The sequence below is a fragment of the Podarcis muralis genome, chromosome 15, assembly GCF_964188315.1.
Source record: "Podarcis muralis chromosome 15, rPodMur119.hap1.1, whole genome shotgun sequence".
Lineage (NCBI taxonomy): Eukaryota > Metazoa > Chordata > Lepidosauria > Squamata > Lacertidae > Podarcis > Podarcis muralis.
In genome coordinates this window covers 35,578,621-35,597,261 of record NC_135669.1, presented here as the reverse complement: position 1 = coordinate 35,597,261, position 18,641 = coordinate 35,578,621, and the positions used below count along the sequence as shown (strand labels likewise).

Sequence of the window (18,641 nt, the reverse complement as noted above, 5' to 3'; positions counted from 1 at the left end):
ATGCCATTCCAGCAATAATTCCTTATGACTTGTAAATAGCTGAGGCCATACCCATAAATGCGGGCCATTTACAAACAAATATACTTTGGTAGCATCGAGCTTTTATGACTCTCCAAACATCTGCTGCACAGTTGCAATGGTTTGCTCTCGTCCTGCTATTGCGAAGGAATTAATTGTTGTTGTTTTGTAAAGGAGGGGGTGGAGAATGAGGGCAGCATGAATAATAATGGGGGGGGGAATAGTTTATTTTAAATAAACTATAAACTGGTGCAAGCTGTGCAGTTAACTTCCCGTCTCATTTCTTTCAGAGTCACATTGCTGCCTTTGATGTTGTCCTGAAACACTTGAGCTTCTCCCAGGAACAGCCACCTTTCTTCTGCCCAATGAGGCTGACAGCACAACATGGAGAGGGTCAGCCCAAACCAGAGGAGGACCAAAGGGAAGACTCTCCCACTTCCAATGAGAGGATACTGGAAGACTGTTTGCAGAGAAACAGAGAGCTGGAATTTTCCAACTGGTTAGTTTCATGATTTGTTTTCTCTTTCTTGATTTTCTAATGATTACCCACCCACCCACCCACCCCAAAGCAAATCACTTTACAGGTGGACAAAGCAAAAAAGGCAGTGGAGGCTAGTCCATTGGGGCAAATGGGATACTGTCTCCCACAACCTCAGTGTCTCCCACAACCAGCCAGACCCTTGCCTGCCTGCCTGCTTGTTCCAGCCAGTAGGGCCAAAGTGAGCTGTCCATGGTACTGACTTCCTTGACCCCCTGCTGAAAAAGGCACCATCATTATTATTTATTTAAGGCATTTGTAAACTGCTTAACTATGTGCATTTCTAATTGGTGCACATAAAAACAGAAAATGGGACAATAAAATAACAACAAAGTTATCACTTACTTAAAATGCAGCAGAGTTATACACCTGCTGCTCCCCAAGAAGGGTTTCTGTCTTATTTCAGTTGGGAGGGAGTTCCACAGGCTTAGGCCCAGAACAATGAATGCACAGCTTCTAGCTGTTATGAGTCATGCATCTGAGACATAGGAGGCCACTAACAGAGCCTCTCCGCAAGACCTCAGAGAACAGGCAACAAAACTCTCAATGAGCAGCATTCTCATCTGCAACCAGAAGGTTCCCTGTACATTCTTTTCCATAGAGCTAAGTGGGAGAGAGCATTGAGGTGAGTGCAAAGGAGCAGGGATGGGCAATGACTAATTACTGATGCACTGCACAAGACCTTGGCAGAAAAAAACACACCACGCTATTATGAATGAATGAAATAAATAATTCACCAAAACAAAATCCACACAGAGAGAAAACCCCAACAGATATAAGATAAGCTATTCAGCATCTCAGAATGATCATGTGATGCTCACTCAAAACAAGTCCAGCCTTGAAACCAAATATGCAAACTATGAGGCATCTTTCCTTAGAAGGATGCATTTTGATTTCCATAGGGCATCTGAAGCTAAGACAACTGATGGCATGCCTTATTGCAGCTTCCATTCCATTTGTTGAAAACCAGAACTTGGCAATATATTCTTTGGAAGAAAGCAAAGCCTTAAACTGATGCTTTGGTGTGGTTTGCTTTCTCATTTGTTTATTTCCTATCTAATATCACAGCGGCCCAGCTTTGGTTGAAATTAGCTTCTGAAATGCTCTTCAGGATTTCACCCCGCATTCTGGAGATTCAAATGAGCTGGTCTTTTTACCAAAGCAAATGTGTTCCATTTGGAATTCCCAGTTTTGCATAACTTTTAAATTTCTTAATTTGTTAGCATCTTGGTTTTCAGATCTTTCTGTTTCCTTCCTGACCCATAAGAGGCTCCAGTGTAATTCACAACTGATACAGTGTTGTGAAAATAAAAAAGGAGAATATTAAAACTACTATGAAACCCAACAAAATTAAAACAGACCACAGAGTCAAACATGCCATTAAAAGATTTATGATTTTTAAAAATGTTTGGACTGCCCATAAAAGCCATCAGTGAAGTCCAAACTATCCTTAGGAGAGTTTCACAGCTAAGGTGCTGCCACCAAGAAGTCCCCATCTTCTGTTATCACTTGTCAAGACTTCTTCAGTGTCAGAACACTGAGCAGAATCTTGTATGATAAATATACAGTATGTTTAGCTTGGATAAGAGACTGAGAGATGATAGCCATCATCTAATATCTAAAAGGCTGTCATGCATGGAAGACGGAACAAGCTTGTTTTTTCAGTAGTCTTTAGAATGAGAGCGGCTGGAAACTGGTGTCAACATACTGATATACAGAGGATATATATCGGTGCACAGAGGTGACTGTTTTACTGTACTGCTTCCTACATGATGGTGTAAGGCATGGAATGTGCAACATATTAGGATGACTCTTGAGCTGGAGGGCAAGGAGGGCATTCAGAAGAACCACGCATTCATGAGAGGTAAAGTGGCATCTGTAGAAGGCAACATAAATTGATTTCTGAAGTGCTTTGTGGTTCCTCGGTGATCCAGGTTTCAAAAAAAGCAATGCTGCAAACAAGCATTGGTTGAAAGAGAAAGTAATGCCTTTAAGCTTACCATAATATCGTGGCTCCAGGGTGGGTTGATGGGGGGAAAGAGCAAACCATGAGTCGAATGGAGGAGAGGGTATAGGGAGGACTCCATTGTGACTGACAGGTCTGGCTTGTAATCAGAGGGGATGATTTACCAAGAATCAACCAATCCTAGAGCTTTGGGGACAAAGCAGCTTTGCAAAAGCAGAACATATGTCTCCAAGCTTAAGGGCAGGGAGGGGAGAATGCAGAAGCAAAGCTTCATTGTGAGCAACAGGTCAAGCTCAAAATCAGTGGCAGTGATTTTATCCTATTTTGATGTTACGTTTGCAGATGTTTTAGGCTGTTTTAGATTCTATGTGAGAAATAACAGGAAAAAAATGATGGTGATGATAGGATTTGCTTTCTGCGTAGTATTAATTGTTCTTCCCATTCAAGAATCAACTTTAATGGTGCCCAGCACAAAAGACCCTGGGTCTATCTGCCAGTAATTTGCCAGGGTTTGTTCCTTGAGAGGCTAGTGTGACTGCAAATTTAATATTCCATCAAAACGGGGGAAATGTTATGAAGGGAAAAGCATTGCAATTGTGAAGAGCTGAGAGAGAGACAAAGCAGGCACAGATGGAGCCAAACTGGGCAGTCTATGAAATGCCACAAATCAAGGTGGACTGGTTTCTGAAGCCTTGGATTTTCTGAAGCCTTCTGAAGATTTGGTGTAGGCCAAATCTTGCAGCCGACTCACACCTCTCCCATGCTTATCAAAATCAAACTGTTTCAAAAAGATATGCTGGTTGATCCCACATCTCAAACAATGATTCGGTTTCCAGTAGGCTGCCAGAAAGACATTATGTTCTGTGTGTGTTTTCAAAGAGAAACCAGCTTGACATGTGCCCAACTGGTGTCCTGGAATGTAGCTGTTTTCCTGTGTCTAATCTAGCATTAGACACAGAAAAACAGAAGGAGGGGAGAATAAAATTTTATTTATCACACTCCCAATTTACATGCATTAATCACCTTGTTTTGATTTCAGCCAGGTGATCACTCCCCATTTACTCAGGGCAGATCCTGGGGATTTAAAAAAAACAACTTTAATCATTATGTGTGTGGTCCTTACACTACCAAATTTAGCAATCTCCTGGTGGTAAAATTCTAATATTTGACTGGATTAGAAGGAACAAATTTTACTTAGCAGTGTAACAGTTGGGTAGCAGTTGCTGCTACCCAGCTGTATACAAAACTGAAACTAGACAGATCTTCTCAGCTTCTTTTCTCTGCTGGTCTTGCCCAGAACTGATCCTGTCTTCCATCCAGCAAGGGAGCAGCTCTGCCATGTACAGAACCATTTCAGACCCTCCAAGTGTCCCGATTTCTCAGGGATAGTCCCAGAAATACAGAGGCCATCCCAGTTTCTGTTTTGATCCCGGAATGTCCCATTTTTCCTTTTTCATCCCCTCCACATTTTGGAGAACAATTAAAAGGTGTGTGTGTGTGTGTGTGTGTGTGTGTAGGTGCAAAAATGGAGTCCTCTTTACACAGAAAATGAAATTCCTGCACCAAATGAAGGAAATGGTATGGTGGCATACAAAGCCCTTCCAATAAGGTCACCAGTCTACTTTAAATTCTTTAACTGAAATGCTTCAGCAGCCAGCCATTTCTTAGGAAACTCTTGCAGTGTTGATTCCTTTATTGTAAACAGGGCCTTATTTGGATGTAAGCCCCACTGTATTCAATGGAGTTTACTCCCAGGTTATTGAGTATAGATTGTGCAGCCTTACACTGCAATCTGAAGCATTTTTACTCGGAACTAAGTCCCACTGAGTTCAATAGGATTTACTTTCTGGTATGTTCCTGAACATTCTCAGTTTCCATTAGTATTAGTACCATAGGACGCGGGTGGCGCTGTAGGTAAAAGCCTCAGCGCCTAGGGCTTGCCGATCGAAAGGTCGGCGGTTCGAATCCCCACGAGGGGTGCGCTCCCGTTGCTTGGTCCCAGCGCCTGCCAACCTAGCAGTTCGAAAGCACCCCCGGGTGCAAGTAGATAAATAGGGACCGCTTACTGGCGGGAAGGTAAACGGCGTTTCCGTGTGCTGCACTGGCTCGCCAGATGCAGCTTGTCACGCTGGCCACGTGACCCGGAAGTGTCTCCGGACAGCGCTGGCCCCCGGCCTCTTGAGTGAGATGGGCGCACAACCCTAGAGTCTGTCAAGACTGGCCCGTACGGGCAGGGGTACCTTTACCTTTACCTTTTTACCTCGGGTTACAGATGCTTCAGGTTACATACGCTTCAGGTTATAGATTCCACTAACCCAGAAATAGTACCTCATGTTAAGAACTTTGCTTCAGGATGAGAACAGACATATTGCCGCCGCGGCGTGGCAGCAGCGGGAGGCCCCATTAGCTAAAGTGGTACCTCAGGTTAAGAACAGTTTCAGGTTAAGAATGGACCTCCATAACCAATTAAGTTCTTAACCAGAGGTACCACTGTATTAGTATTCATATTCGTATTTTAGTATTAGTATTATATACCACCTTCTTCCCTGAGAGGGACACAAGGCAACTTATAGCTACAATTTTATTTCATTCCCTTTATCTGCTGAAGATGTTGTACATGATCCCTTCCCTCACACATTTTTGCTTTACAACAATCCCGTCAGGTAGTTTTCATGGAGAAGCTTTAATTGGCTCAAGGTGACAAATGTAGATGTGCATATGACATCTATGTGTGTGCAGAGATCAGATGCAGGAGGAGCTTCCTGCTGTAGAATAGAATGCCCCTATTTTCATCTGAGAAATGTTGGACAGCATGCCATTTCTAAATCACTTTAGTTCCTAGTCACATCGCAGGAATAAGTTATTGAGCCAAAAGTGTTGTCTGAAAGCAAATTATGCAGCAAGCTTGATGAAACTAAGTGGGTCTGGGCCTAATCACAAGCTGTAGTGGAGCAGCATTTTCAGGAATATTCCTGGCTGGGTGGAGCAATCATTTGCAGTCTAGGGATGGGAAGCTTACTGTAACAAGTAATGGCAGTGGTAGCCATTGTAAATTATTATTTAACTACTATCCGCATTGTTCAATGAAGTGAGAGTGACCCAGAGTGTGCCATTCTTCTGAACGTCAAATGGCTTTCTACTTCCCCTCTCTCACACCTGGCGCTAACCTGGTGTCAGACATGGAATCCTCTAAGGATGAACCAGACGCCCCACAGATCGAAGATCCTCAGGAGCAGGTAGGGTCTCTGTCAGACAGTGCCCCTCTGGTGGTAGACCTGCTGGAGAACCTGTGGAGCTGTCAAAGGATGAGGTGGAGCCATCTCTCAGCATTGGAGAACATGGGCACCAAAAAGACTGGACCTAGACCAAAGAGCAATGAGGTACAGACGTTTTGGTGCCCATGTTCTCCATTGCTGAGAGATCAAAGAGTTAGCTCATGAGTAAGGGGTCTACATCTGCACTCAGTGGTTAGGAAAGGTTCCTTGCCTGAAACCATGGAAAGCCACAGCCAATCAGTGTGGACAATGCTGAGTTACATGAACCAATGGTCTGCCTCGGTGTAAGTCAGCTTTCTATGTTTCTAAGCATGTGATGCAAAGTACCGGTATTTTAGTTGTGAGACTTCGTCCAATGAGCCTGGACAGTTACAGTTGTATCTCCAGTCTTGATTACAACAGTCTGTGAAGTCAATGAAGTCGTTATAGACATTCATAGGCTTGCACTGTATGCCATTTGTTTATTTGTTTGTTCTGCATTGGTTTCAAGAATAGACATGAGCTTGGCTGGAATATTCTCCAGAAGGAGCGGTACAAATAAGAACAAAAATAATAATACCATGGTTCAACGGGAAAGATGTTGGATCTTGGAATACAGGTTGCCTCTAGATGACTTCTTAATGAGAATGATCCCGATTTGTTTGTGGGGAGGTTAGATGCATCAAGCAAGTAGCATCACACACTTTCCCCCATCACTTTCCGTATTGCAAAAAGTCGGACTGGTTTTTGGAAGGTGGAAGAGCAACCAGCTTTACTTGCATGACTTGGGTTTCCCAAGAGGTGATTGAACCACACCGCAACATAGCAATGGTCTGGAAGCACCCAGTGACTGATAGAAATCAGATTGCAACTACTAATCTCTTTGTTGGTGTACGTGTGTGTTTTCAAATCCTTTGGAATGCGGGCAGCTGCCTTGGAGAAAGTCAGACCATCTGTCTACCTAGCACAGTATCACCTACACTGACTGGCTGTACAGGGTTTCAGGAAGAGAGTCTCTCCCAACCCCACCTGGAGACACCAGGGGTCAAACATGAGACCTTCTGCATGCAAAGTAGACAGTGGTGTAGCGTGGGGGGTGCAGGGGGGGCGGCCACACCGAGCGCAACATCTGGGGTTAGGGCAAATCCACAGGTTAGGGGGCGCAAATCCACGGGTTAGGGGGCGCAAATTACTTGCCTTGCCCTGGGTGCTGACAACCCACGCTACGCCACTGAAAGTAGAAACTCTACTCATTGAGCTGCAGCCTTTCCCTAGAAGGATTCGTGGTCTGACTTGTCAGTACAGAGGCAGCTGACAATTGAGCGTTTTCAATTGAGCGTTTGCCCCATATACAGGGTCTCAATATACCTCAATAGCAACGCCTCTGGGTATCATATTGTTAGGTCTTTGAATCATAACATACAAAGCACAGAGGACATTCTCAGTCTTACCTGGAGATGCGGGGAGGGGAGGGGTCGGGTCTGGCACCTTCTGCATGCAAAGCAGATGCCCTACCACTGAGCTACGACCCTCCCCTCCTTTTTCGCATTTCCGCAGAGGTTATGGGGGGGGGGATCTACAGACAAGGTTGGTGATTGATGCCTGGTAAGGAAGGGGTTACTGTGAGACCCCGGCGTCCAGGCACCACGAGGACCAGCCGTCTGCTTTTTCCCCCTCCTCTTCTCGTGCTGGAGTTTTAGCGTGGGCGAGACGAGGCAGGAGGAGCTGGAAAGCGCGCACGCCGGGGGTGGGTGGGCTGTTTAGAACAGGATTTCTTTCCCCCTTTCCAGGCTTCCACGAAAAGGAGCTTGTGCTGGGTGGCTGAGCTGCCGTTGGGCAAAGGTGCGTCGCCGCTCCCCCCCCCCCATCCCCACGGAAGCGGGTGGGGCCGGCGTCTGCCATGGCCACCTGCTGGGTAGATTTGTCCCGGAGCGCAGCGCGTTGGGGACTGGCCGGGCACCTGTGGGGACCAGCTGGGCGCACCTGAGCTGGAGCGAGCTGTGCGCCCCCTCCCTCCCTCCCTCCCCCGCTGCTGTCCCTCGGAAAAGGGAGGTTTTATGCGGAGGTTGCTGGAGACCCCCTGGGGGGCCGGCGCGGGTTCTCTTTCTTTCTCTCCCTCGGGTGAGAGATCTGGGGCGGCGGAGAAAAGAAGGCAAGGAGAGACGCGGAGAAAGAGGGGGAAGCACGACGGAAGGGAGGACTGAGGAGGCGGCGGGATCCAGACCTGTAGGAGCAGCAGAGCCGCCTGCCTGGAAGGTAAGACCCAACCGCCCCCGCCCTGCTTTTCCTCCTCGGCGCACCGCCGCCGCCTGTGCGCGCAAGGCTCCTTCTCCAAACGTGCCCAAGAGAGCGCAGCGCACGGCGATGCTTTTCGCTCGGGCACGCGAGGACCGCGGTGGAGGTGAGCGAGCAGGTTGGCTTCGGGGGCTCGCGACGGCTCTAGGCAGCAGCAGCAGCTGCTGCTGCTGTAGCTGCTTCCGAAGGACAGGCGAGGGTGGGAGAGATCCTGAAGAGGAGAGACCTGTTAGCGAGCAAAAGGCGCTGGAGAGGGTGGCGGAGGAGCGATGGAGTTGATCCGGCTTGGGTCTGCTGTGTCGGTGGCCGCTGACATTCTTCCCCTCCAGGGCTGGGTGTGAGCGGCGTCCTCGGAAGCAGAGCGAGAGCCGTTCTGTGGGTTTTGGTGACCGTGTGTGGTGTGGAAGATGCTTACATAAAATCAGCATGAGCAAGGAAGCCACAGCAAGCTGTTGGTTCTTCTGAAGGGCCACAAGATTATCATATTAATAAAAAATCTGGAATGTGGTTCCTTTTCAGTGCCCCCGGGTTGCTTCCCATGTTGGTCCTACTCGGAGTAGACCATCTTGAAATGAATGGACCTAAGTTTGCCATGCCTGTTGAGTTCAATGGGTCTCCTCTGAGTAGGGAGAGAGCCCCCTTCTCTTTAGTGTGGCTTGAGCTTTGGGTTTAAGAGAAGGCTCTCTTCCAGAACTGGCATTCATCTTCTAGCATTGGGAGGTTTTGCTCTTCAGGGAAAGGCTTAGGTGTCAGATAAAAAATGTACCCCTCAGATTTCTACCTTGGAAAGATATTATTGTTCTTAAAACTGTGTCCTGGGTATAAGATGCCAGCAGAGGAATGAGGGACAGTAGTCACAGGAAGGGTTCATTTCTTATTTGGGAAGGGTGAGAGTGGTTGTATGGGGAAAGTGGTCTCCTCTACCTTCATGTAGTCCTGCCTTTGTAGTCCTCTGTCTCTCTCTTCTATGTTTAGTTAATAAAAACATAATTGCTTAGGGCCTTGACTCTGTGGTAGATCACCTGTTTTGCTTGCAGAAAGGTCCGTGCTCATCCCCAGGTGGTTCCAGCTAGGGCTGGGACAGGAGAGCCACTGCCAGTCAGACTAAACAGATGGACCCACAACAAGCTAGATGGACCCAACTCAGTAGAAAGCAGGTTCTTATGTTCCTCACACACCATGTTTTCCCTGGGCAACCAGCTGCGGAGATCATCGGGTGGACCATAAGGAAAACAACAACAACAACATCTCAGTGTTGTCCTTTCTCTCACTCACTACCGCCCCTTCCATCCCTCTCAAATTTCCCTCCATGTCGAAGATGCACAGATTCTGCAGGAGAGCTGAGGCTTCTCTTATAATGGAAACCTCGCTTGACTAGGGCTGAGCGCCCTGGGAAAGATGGTTGGGTTCCAAAAATAACTATGAAGTTGCTAAGCATCAGGTAGGTCCATTCAGGAGAAAACTGGGGGGGGGGGGTAAAGTGTGTAGTGTGATAATAGGCAGGAAAGGTGGAATATTAAGTAATCAACAGGATGTCAGGCTGCATGTCAATTTATGTATGTGTTTAAAGCTGGACGGGCCTTAATTTGTGCATAATGCAAAGACCCAAGAAAACATTACACAGAGACTTTGTTATTAGGTAATCCAAGGCTCTTGGATAGGGCAGACTCAATTTAAAATGAGCATTGGAAGGTCAGCTGCATTTATACAGGCAAGTCAGTCTACTAATTCTTCTAGATTAGGGAAGGGTCATAGCTCAATGGTAGAGCATCTTCCTTCTACGTGGGGGGAAAACATGTGCTCTATCTCTGAGCAATGGTTCAAGACCTGTTGCAGGTTTGCTTCTTGGTTTCATTTCTCTTCCTTATGGCAAATAGGTTTAATTCATGGCTGGTCTCTGTACACAGTGGAAATACAGTTCAGGAAGCAAGCTGTTTTGGCAGGCAGGCAAACCACAGGGCTGTCTCAGAGGTCCCAGGCTTCCTACCTGTCAGAGACAGCAATGTGTCTGAATATGAGCTGCTGGAAGCCACAGGATGGGGAGAACATTGTTGTGCTCGTGTCCTACTTGTGGGCTTCCCAAAGGCATCTGGTTGGCCACTGTGAGAACAGGGTGCTGACTCTATGGGTCTTTGGCCTGATCCAGCAAGATTATTGTGCTCTCAAGTCAAATCCTGGGACTGTAGATCCTTGTACCCATAGACAGTGAGGGCGTTCTGCATGCAGAGCATGCTCTCTATTCAGAGAGTTCATGTTTTGCACACGGACATGCCTGCAGCTGTTTGCACAAATGGCATTTCTGCCCAAGATGCAGGAATACCAAATACCTACTCATTTTATAGGAAACTTAGGAGCTACGGTACATATGCGAAGGGGTGGGGAGGCAATGCAAATAGCTTCTCCGCTTGGGAGCTAGAAGTAAAATATTCAAAGTTGCCCCTTAAATTCGAGAAATGGACAAATTCATGAAGTTTTAATAATGCTTTAGTCTCAATCTAGCACCTTATTTTGGCGAAGGCACTCAAAGTGTTATCTTTGCAACCTTGTTATCCTGAAATGCTGAATATAAGTTTGATTGGACAGTCACACTTTTCCGTCTCAACAGATGTGTTTACTTGGGAGTTAATCCCACTGTGTTGAGTGGGGATTAATTTAGGTGAGTGTTAACATCACTGGTCTTCAACAGGTTGGTTGGGAGCCACTAGTGGGCTGAGGCTTGATCCAAGGTTGGTTGCCATAGGAACACAACCACCATCCAAAAATATGGTGAAAGGTTAAGAAATGGGTCTGGTCTGCAAATACCTGTTTGGGTTAAAAGTTGATCCTGGGTCCGAAAAGGTTGAAGATACCTGGTGTATAGAATTGCAGCCCTAAAGGTTGTTTCAAAAGGTGTTGCTTCAAAATAAATGCCTAAAAAAATACACAAGTTACAAATTTGCCACTGTCATTTATGTCTGGGCTGTTAGTTTACTTAGTGGTAAGTTCAGGGGGTGATTTTTATTTTATTGAGATGGCAGAGTATCAGGAGGGGCAGTTTTAACCATTTCTTTGTATATGTACTCCGCAAAAATGGTCCACTTCTATAGAAAAAGAAAAAGCTCTACTGGCGTCTGTTCACAATCCTAATAATCCATTGCAGTGTGTGTATGATTTTCATGGAGATTGCTGTCAGAAAGAAGAGCGCTCTCTCTCTCTCTCTCTCTCTCTCTCTCTCTCTCTCTCTCACACACACACACACACACACACACTTATTTACTTACTAGATATTAAATACACACAACACCCTAATGTGAGTAGCAGCAATGCACTTAACATCAATAGGCACCCAAGTACTTGCAAGACCACCTCCCCCAATATCAGCTACCTGAGACCCTATGATTGACAGGTGAGTCCTTGTTGATAGTGCCACCTCTGGGGGCTACCCGCTTGGTGCTGGCCTGTGACAGGGCCTTTCTGGTGGTGGTTCCCCATTTGTTCAGTGTCCTCTTTGGTGGTGGTGGTGGTGGTGTGTGTGTGTGTGTGTCCCTCATTGTTGACTTTTGAGAGGAATTTGATGGATAAAATGTATTGTTCCTAGCAACCCTGAAATCACTGGTTGAGAGAATGCTTTTTAACTGGTTTTAGAATGCGTTTAAAAATGCTTTTTTATTGTTGATGGGTCTACTGCCTTGAGCCCCTTTGGGATGAAGTGTGGGAGATAGATAGATGACAGATAGATAGATGATAGAATTCTAGTTAGAGACCCTTAGTTGAGAGGAACACTCTGAAGGTTTTCTTTTCTGTTCACTCCCAGAGTTGACCAGTGTAATCTCACAGGATTTTAACCTACTACCCCAAAACTGCATGCTCTGCCACTGAATCCAGAATCAATTCACAGTTTTGCATCTTGGGTGTTTGTGATGACCCACTTAAACTTGGGGAGCTGGTGTGATGCTGGGTGGGTGAGCTCTGAATAGGAAAATTCAGGTCAAATTACTCTACCTCCATAAACTTCACATGGAGGCCACAGATAAGCCTTGGCTACCTTGAGGAGACAGTGACTCTGACCTAACTTGCTGGGTTGTTTTAAGGATTGCAGCAAGATAATGTGTATGCTTCGAGCATTCTGAGAAACTACCTGAATGTCAAGTATGAATGTCAAGTCCTAATTATTATTGCACCATCTCCAGCCTCTGCCTTGTGCTCCCATTTTGCTTTTGCTTCTCTACCTTAGGTAATGGATACTAGGGATCATTGTAGTCTTTGTTGAATTAACAATGCAAATCCTTAGCTATTTCATGGTTTAATAGTTTTCCTAAGGAATATATGTTTGCTAGGCTGTATATTTGTCTTGAGAACATTGCTCTTCTCTGGAACAGCCTTCTTTGCATCACAGTGTTCCAATGAACAGATGCTATTAACACCTCCCAGTTCTTCCAGGAACCAGCTCCAGTCATGTACCCAGCCACATATCAACGTACTGTCACTGTGTCTTCCCACAGCACTTTGGAATTTTCAAAATGTTTTACCATCTAGATGTTTCCAAAACCCACAGTAGGGCAACATCTTTGTTAAAGGTAAAGGTAAAGGGGCCCCTGACCATTAGGTCCAGTCGTGACCGACTCTGGGGTTGCGGTGCTCATCTTGCTTTATTGGCCGAGGGAGCTGGCGTACAGCTTCCGGATCATGTAGCCAGCATGACTAAGTCACTTCTGGTGAACCAGAGCAGCGCACGGAAATGCTGTTTACCTTCCCACCAGAGCAGTACCTATTTATCTACTTGCACTTTGATGTGCTTTCGAACTGCTAGGTTGGCAGGAGCATGGACCGAGCAACGGGAGCTCACCCCGTCGCGGGGATTCGAACCGCTGACCTTCTGATCGGCAAGTCCTAGGCTCTGTGGTTTAACCCACAGCGCCACCCGTGTCCCAACATCTTTGTTAGGACCAACCAAAAAAAGTCACAAGCTATCAAGTTCTCCAACACTCTTCATCGTCAAGCCTTTTTCCATTTCTGGATAAAAGCCTGTTCACTCTGTTGTGACTCTTGAGTTGTCTTTGGGGTTTTATTCTTCTTCTAGGCCAAGGTTTCCCAACTTTGGATCTCTGGTTGCTTTTTTGGACTACAACTCCCACGATCCCTAGCTAGCAGAATCAGTGGTTAGGGATGATGGGAGCTGTAGTCCCAAAACAGCCAAAGATCAAAGTTTCAGAAAGCTTGTTCTAGGCCAACACCTGTCATTTATGTCAGGGGCAGGAACCTGTAGTCCACTATATGTTGTTGGACTCCTTCAACCACAGACAGCATGACTGATTCTTGGGGATGGTGGTGTTGTAGATCAACAGTACTTGGAGGACCATAGGTTTCTTATCTCTGATCTATGTGATGATTGCAGAGAAGACAATCTTTTGAGGCAATGCAATTGTTCCACTGTACAGCTCTGAGACCAGAAAGGACTGGTGTTCCCAAAGGGGTGTAGTTCTGCTTTACATGCAGAAGATCTTAGCTTCAATCCCAAAAACCCGCAATTAGGGTTGGGAGAGAATCCTGCCTGAAATCCTGGAGATATACTGCCAGTTAATGTTGGCATTACTGAGCTAGACAGCGTTGGTTTCACTAATTCTAAGACATCTTCCCATGTTCCTGAGCCTTATAGTAAGTCCACAACAGAGGTGGGGCTTGAACTCAGAGCTCCCTGACCCATTTATTGTGTTGTCTGCTGCAATTTGCTTGCCCTGTAGGGTTCCTTATGCAACTATTTTTATCTAAACTCATAGGCTATATTTTTATTTCAGTCTTCCTCCAGGGAACTCATGACAACGTACATGATTCTTCCACCCACCCAGTCTCATTTTTTAAATTTATTAAAAATATTTGTGTATTGCAATTTGGTTAAGGAAAAAAAGAATAGCAATTATAGTGCAATAAAAGTCCTACGGATCACCAGTTAACTATTATGGACAATGTTTCTTTTCTTAATTGTTTGCATAGCCTGAAAAGTTTTCAGCAAATGTTTGAAGGTTATCATGAAAGGCGTTTGCTGAATCTCTGCTGGAAGAGCACTTCACGGGAGCAGGCCACTAGCACTGAAGACTTGATTTTGATGAAAAATAAGCCTCACCAACTCCAGCGACAACCCTTGCTGATGCTCTCAGTGATCAAGCTGGGGTATAAGGATTCAGGTAGTCCCAGAGGGACCCTGGACCTAAGTTGCTTAGAGCTTTGTAAATTAACCTCAGAGCCAGTGTGGTGTAGTGGTTAAGAGTGGTAGACTCGTAATCTGGTGAACCGGGTTCGCGTCTCCGCTCCTCCACATGCATCTGCTAGGTGACCTTGGGCTAGTCACACTTCTCCGAAGTCTCTCAGCCTCACTCACCTCACAGAGTGTTTGTTGTGGGGGAGGAGGGGAAAGGAGAATGTTAGCCGCTTTGAGACTCCTTCGGGTAGTGATAAAGCGAGATATCAAATCCAAACTCTCTTCTTCTTCTTCTCAACTAAATCACGCATGACAGATGGCAATCTAACCTCTGCTTAAAATCATCCAAGGAAGGAGAGTCCACCACCTTCTGAGGGAGTCTGTTCCACTTACCATCCGAAAGTACTTCCTAATGTTGGGGTCCTACCCTCCAGAGCAACAGATATAGTTGCCATATGTATGCTGTTGACATATGTCAATCTCCCCCCTCCAAAAAAAGTGCCTAATCCTGAGGTCATCAGCATGGCACCCATGGGCGCAATGAAAGCCTTGATCAGTGTCTCCATCACGAGATGGCCAGAGCAGTAACTTTCCTTATCCTTTAAATCCTACATAGGAGGAAGTTGGAAGTTGGAAGAGCTTTTGTTTCTTAGTACTTTCCAATGTTCAGATCAGCAGCTGAACAGAAAGGGGAGAGATATGGGTGGCAGAGAGACAAAAAGAGTGTCTGATGGAGGGGAGGCAGGAGGGGGGGGAGGGGGGTGCTAGGGAACGTAGGGGAAGAGAGAATGCCATGCCAGGGAGAAGTCTGGCATGTACATGCAGTCACAAGTCTGATGCAGTAAATCAGATCCTCTTCAAATTGCATAGTATTATACCCCGGTCAGATGACTTTGATCATCTCAAGCAGCCCTCCTGACTGTCCCACAGCTTTTTAGCATAGCATAGTGGCACCAGCACTTTGGAGCTGGCGCAGTCCCCAGTGAAATTGGGCAGGCACCCACAAGTCTGATATTTTGCTGCCTGCACACAATGAGTTTCGCCACTCATTTCCAGAGATTTAATTTGATTCGTTGTTAGTCATTTGTTCTGTACTTTATGTTTTTATAATTTTATGATGTCTTAATGGTTTTAATGATCTATATATTGAATGAGCTGGAAGTTTATAAAACGATGATGATAATGATGATTATACTGGGTTAGAGGGATGAATGGTTTAGCCCAGAGGTTTTCAACCTTTTTGAGTCCACAGCTCCCTTAACCAACTACTGTACATTCTTTCTGTGGCACCCCTGTAGGGCTCAGGAACCCAGTTATATCAGCCCTTGCCTGCAGAGCTGGCAGCCTCTCACCTTTTTCCAAACACCCTCCCTTGTGGAGTGTTCCCTCAGCCTCCTCTCCTCTCCCCTCTCCTTGGGAGTCCTCTGGGCAGCTACTGCCACAACCCCTGGTCTCTGAGCTGCCCCCCTTGCCCCGAAGAGAGGGCCCCCCCCAGAGGCACCATTCACCTGGGGAGCTTATAGCCAGGACTGCTGCAGTAAACAGTTGTGCAAGCCTTTGGGAGGCATAGACGTGAGAGGGCATCAGAGGAGGGAGAGATAAGAAACAAAGAAAGAAAGAAAGAAAGAAAGAAAGAAAGAAAGAAAGAAAGAAAGAGGGACAGAGGCCAGTGCTGTCCGCAGCACCCCTGACCATCATTTAAGGCACCCCAGGGTGCCACGGCACACTGGTTGAAAACCACTGATTTAGCCTAATTCAGGCTTCCTCAGACTCAGCCCTCCAGGTGTTTTGAGACTACAATTCCCATCATCCCTGACCACTGGTCCTGCTAGCTAGAGATCATGGGAGTTGTAGGCCAAAAACATCTGGAGGGCCGAGTTTGAGGAAGCCTGGCCTAATTGTTAAGATGAGCATTCTCTGTTAAAAAGATCAGTGCTGCTGGAACACATGGAATCCATTTAGTTCAGTATCCTGTGCCTGGCAGTGGACAGCCAGAGAGGCCTATAAGAATGGCATGAACACAAACTGCCCCCTCCATCAATAGCATTTAGGATGAGTCCACACCTGTGTGCATGTATTTGTATTTATATTTCTACCCTACCTTTCCTCCAAAGACCTCCGTTATTCCCACAGCAGCTCTGAGAGACACTGAGCTCAGATATGCCCAGTCCTAAGGTCCTATGACCCACTTCTCTCACATCCTAGTCAGACAATGTGGTGAGACCCAGGCAGTTGTCTCTCAGGATAGCGTTGGGTGATGCTGGGCCTGAGTGGTTCATCAGGGGTAGGCTTTGGAAAATTGGGACTGTTCCTGGTATTGAAGGAGCTAACTAGAGCACATGAGTCTATGAGCTGCCAGCCTGACAAAGGGCAATGTGAATTTTAGCAAGCGATCGGCAAATCAATTTCGGTTTTTCCATTTTGTTCCAAGTCCTAAATTCAGTTCTCCACATTTCCACAAGAGGCTGTGATTAAAAAATATATATCAAGCCCGCATGAAAATTCACCAGCACCTTTCTGGAACTTTCTCCTAACATACACACCTTTGCACACATTTCTTTTTTTGCAGTGTACTTTCTCCTAATATCATAATGCATTTCTGTAAGCTGGATTCGTTAATATATGCACTTGTATGCACGCTTAACCCCATGCATATTCAATTTCATATACATCACTTGGCAAAATGTGCAGAAGTGTGGATTTTGAAGGATGGTTGTTTTTCTGTTTCAAATTAGCTGGGTTCCACCTTTCAATATGAACCGGATCCAATTTCTCCCCTGCCTCTAGTTGTGGCTCGGTGGTACAGTGTATGCTCTGCATTTAAGGATGCTGGGGTCTACCAGAGGCATCATTAGACTCTCCTGTCTGAAACCCTGGAGAGCTGCTGTCAGATACTCAGTGTATCCATTACTGAGCATGATAGACGGAGGGTTTGACCGGGGATAAGGCTTCTTCTTGTGTTCCAGTGAAAATTCACTCTCGCACGAACACACTGCAGTAGTTCTTCAACAGCTAAAGCTACACTGATCACATGTACTTCTGTAGATCCCATATTCCTTGTTTTGGTTTACTTCCTTCCATTCTAGTCAAGTGCTGTGATTTGATTTGATTTCTTTTTGCAGGAGTGTTATTATTATTTTTATTAGTTCTATACCACTTTATATTTTTAAGGGAGAAAACCTCAATGCAGTTCACAACACATTAAAACGTCAAATGAAACAGTCCAGAATAAAACATTACCGAAGAAAGTCAGTCATGGCATACGTACGCATTCAAAGCAACGTAATTTACAGGAAACTAAAATATTGTCTTAAGGATTTCAAAATAATTCATTACAAAAGAGGTCAACTACAGATGTGCACATTTAGCACAGCAAAGTGGGCAAAGAAAGGAAGAAAGAAAAGATCTTAAACATTTCGAAAGAAAGCATTACTAAAGGAAGTCAAATAGAAAATATTAATTGGATAGAGCATCTGTAAACACCGCTGCCTTTTAAATTCTACGCACAGTGTTATGGGCACAGCCTGTGTTTGGTTTAAACAACTGTGCAATGGTTTGAATACATCTGGGTCCTGCTTTGAAAAACTGACTCATGACGGCACATTAATTTTTACTCAACCATTAGGAAAATTTGCTCAGAAAGCTTATGTCCTCAGCTGATTCCGAAGGATTCTATGCTGAATTGTGTATGAAACGAGGGATGCAGGGGAAAGAGGTTATGTTAGGTGAAGTGCTCAGTTGGCTTGCAACAATAAGTTATTGAGATTCTTGTGGATAGTCATATTGAATAATCCATGTGAAGGAAAACGCTGATCCTAAACCTTCGCTGCCTTGTGGGATATCTTCAGCAGAATAAAAGGCTAAGGGGTAAATCCTGCACAAATCAAATAATGAAGGGAGGTGACAAAACATACAGCATCCTCAGGTAGACCCTGAGTCAAATTGGGCAGCCTCACGTCATTGTGGGCTGCTATTCTGAAGTGCCAAATTGGTATCCGAATAAAATCTTATGGTCTATGTAGTCTGTACACTCCTGTTTGGGAAAAGCAAAGTATCTGCTTTTTTCTACCTGTCTTTACAGAGAACAAGTTTGGAGGGATGGTGGCGCCCGATTTTTCTTTTAAAGTTCAAGTAGTACAGCAGGGAAACTGTGATTCAAATGGAAGTGTCAAAGGATGAAGTTTTAGGACTTGGTTGGCTTTAAAAAATATTTGTTTGTTTGTTTGTTACTTTGCCTGTGTGCCATTCATTTGATATTGCAGTACTTCAGAAAAAATGCTGCTCATCACTAAAGTCAAGCTTTGGACCAAAAAGCTAGAAGATTGACAATTGGTATTATGTTGGCTAAAATAAAAATTTTAAAGGATCCACAGAAAATGTGGGGAATGACAGGTC

General features: G+C 45.4%; 1 protein-coding gene across 5 annotated transcripts in view; it reads left to right on the top strand.

Moving 5' to 3' along the window:
• CALN1 (calneuron 1) overlaps window positions 1–18,641 on the top strand; it is a 130,635-nt gene that overhangs the window by 34,255 nt on the left and 77,739 nt on the right. For 3 of the 5 annotated variants that reach the window (XM_028708554.2, XM_077919429.1, XM_028708555.2), the window contains one exon: window positions 309–517. In XM_028708554.2, the coding sequence (XP_028564387.1) occupies window positions 384–517 (134 nt within the window). In that variant the 5' untranslated portion in view covers window positions 309–383. Of the gene's footprint in view, window positions 1–308; window positions 518–7,453; window positions 8,033–8,064; window positions 8,178–18,641 lie in introns of those variants that run through there. The other 2 variants (XM_028708556.2, XM_028708557.2) reach the window with 2 other exon arrangements.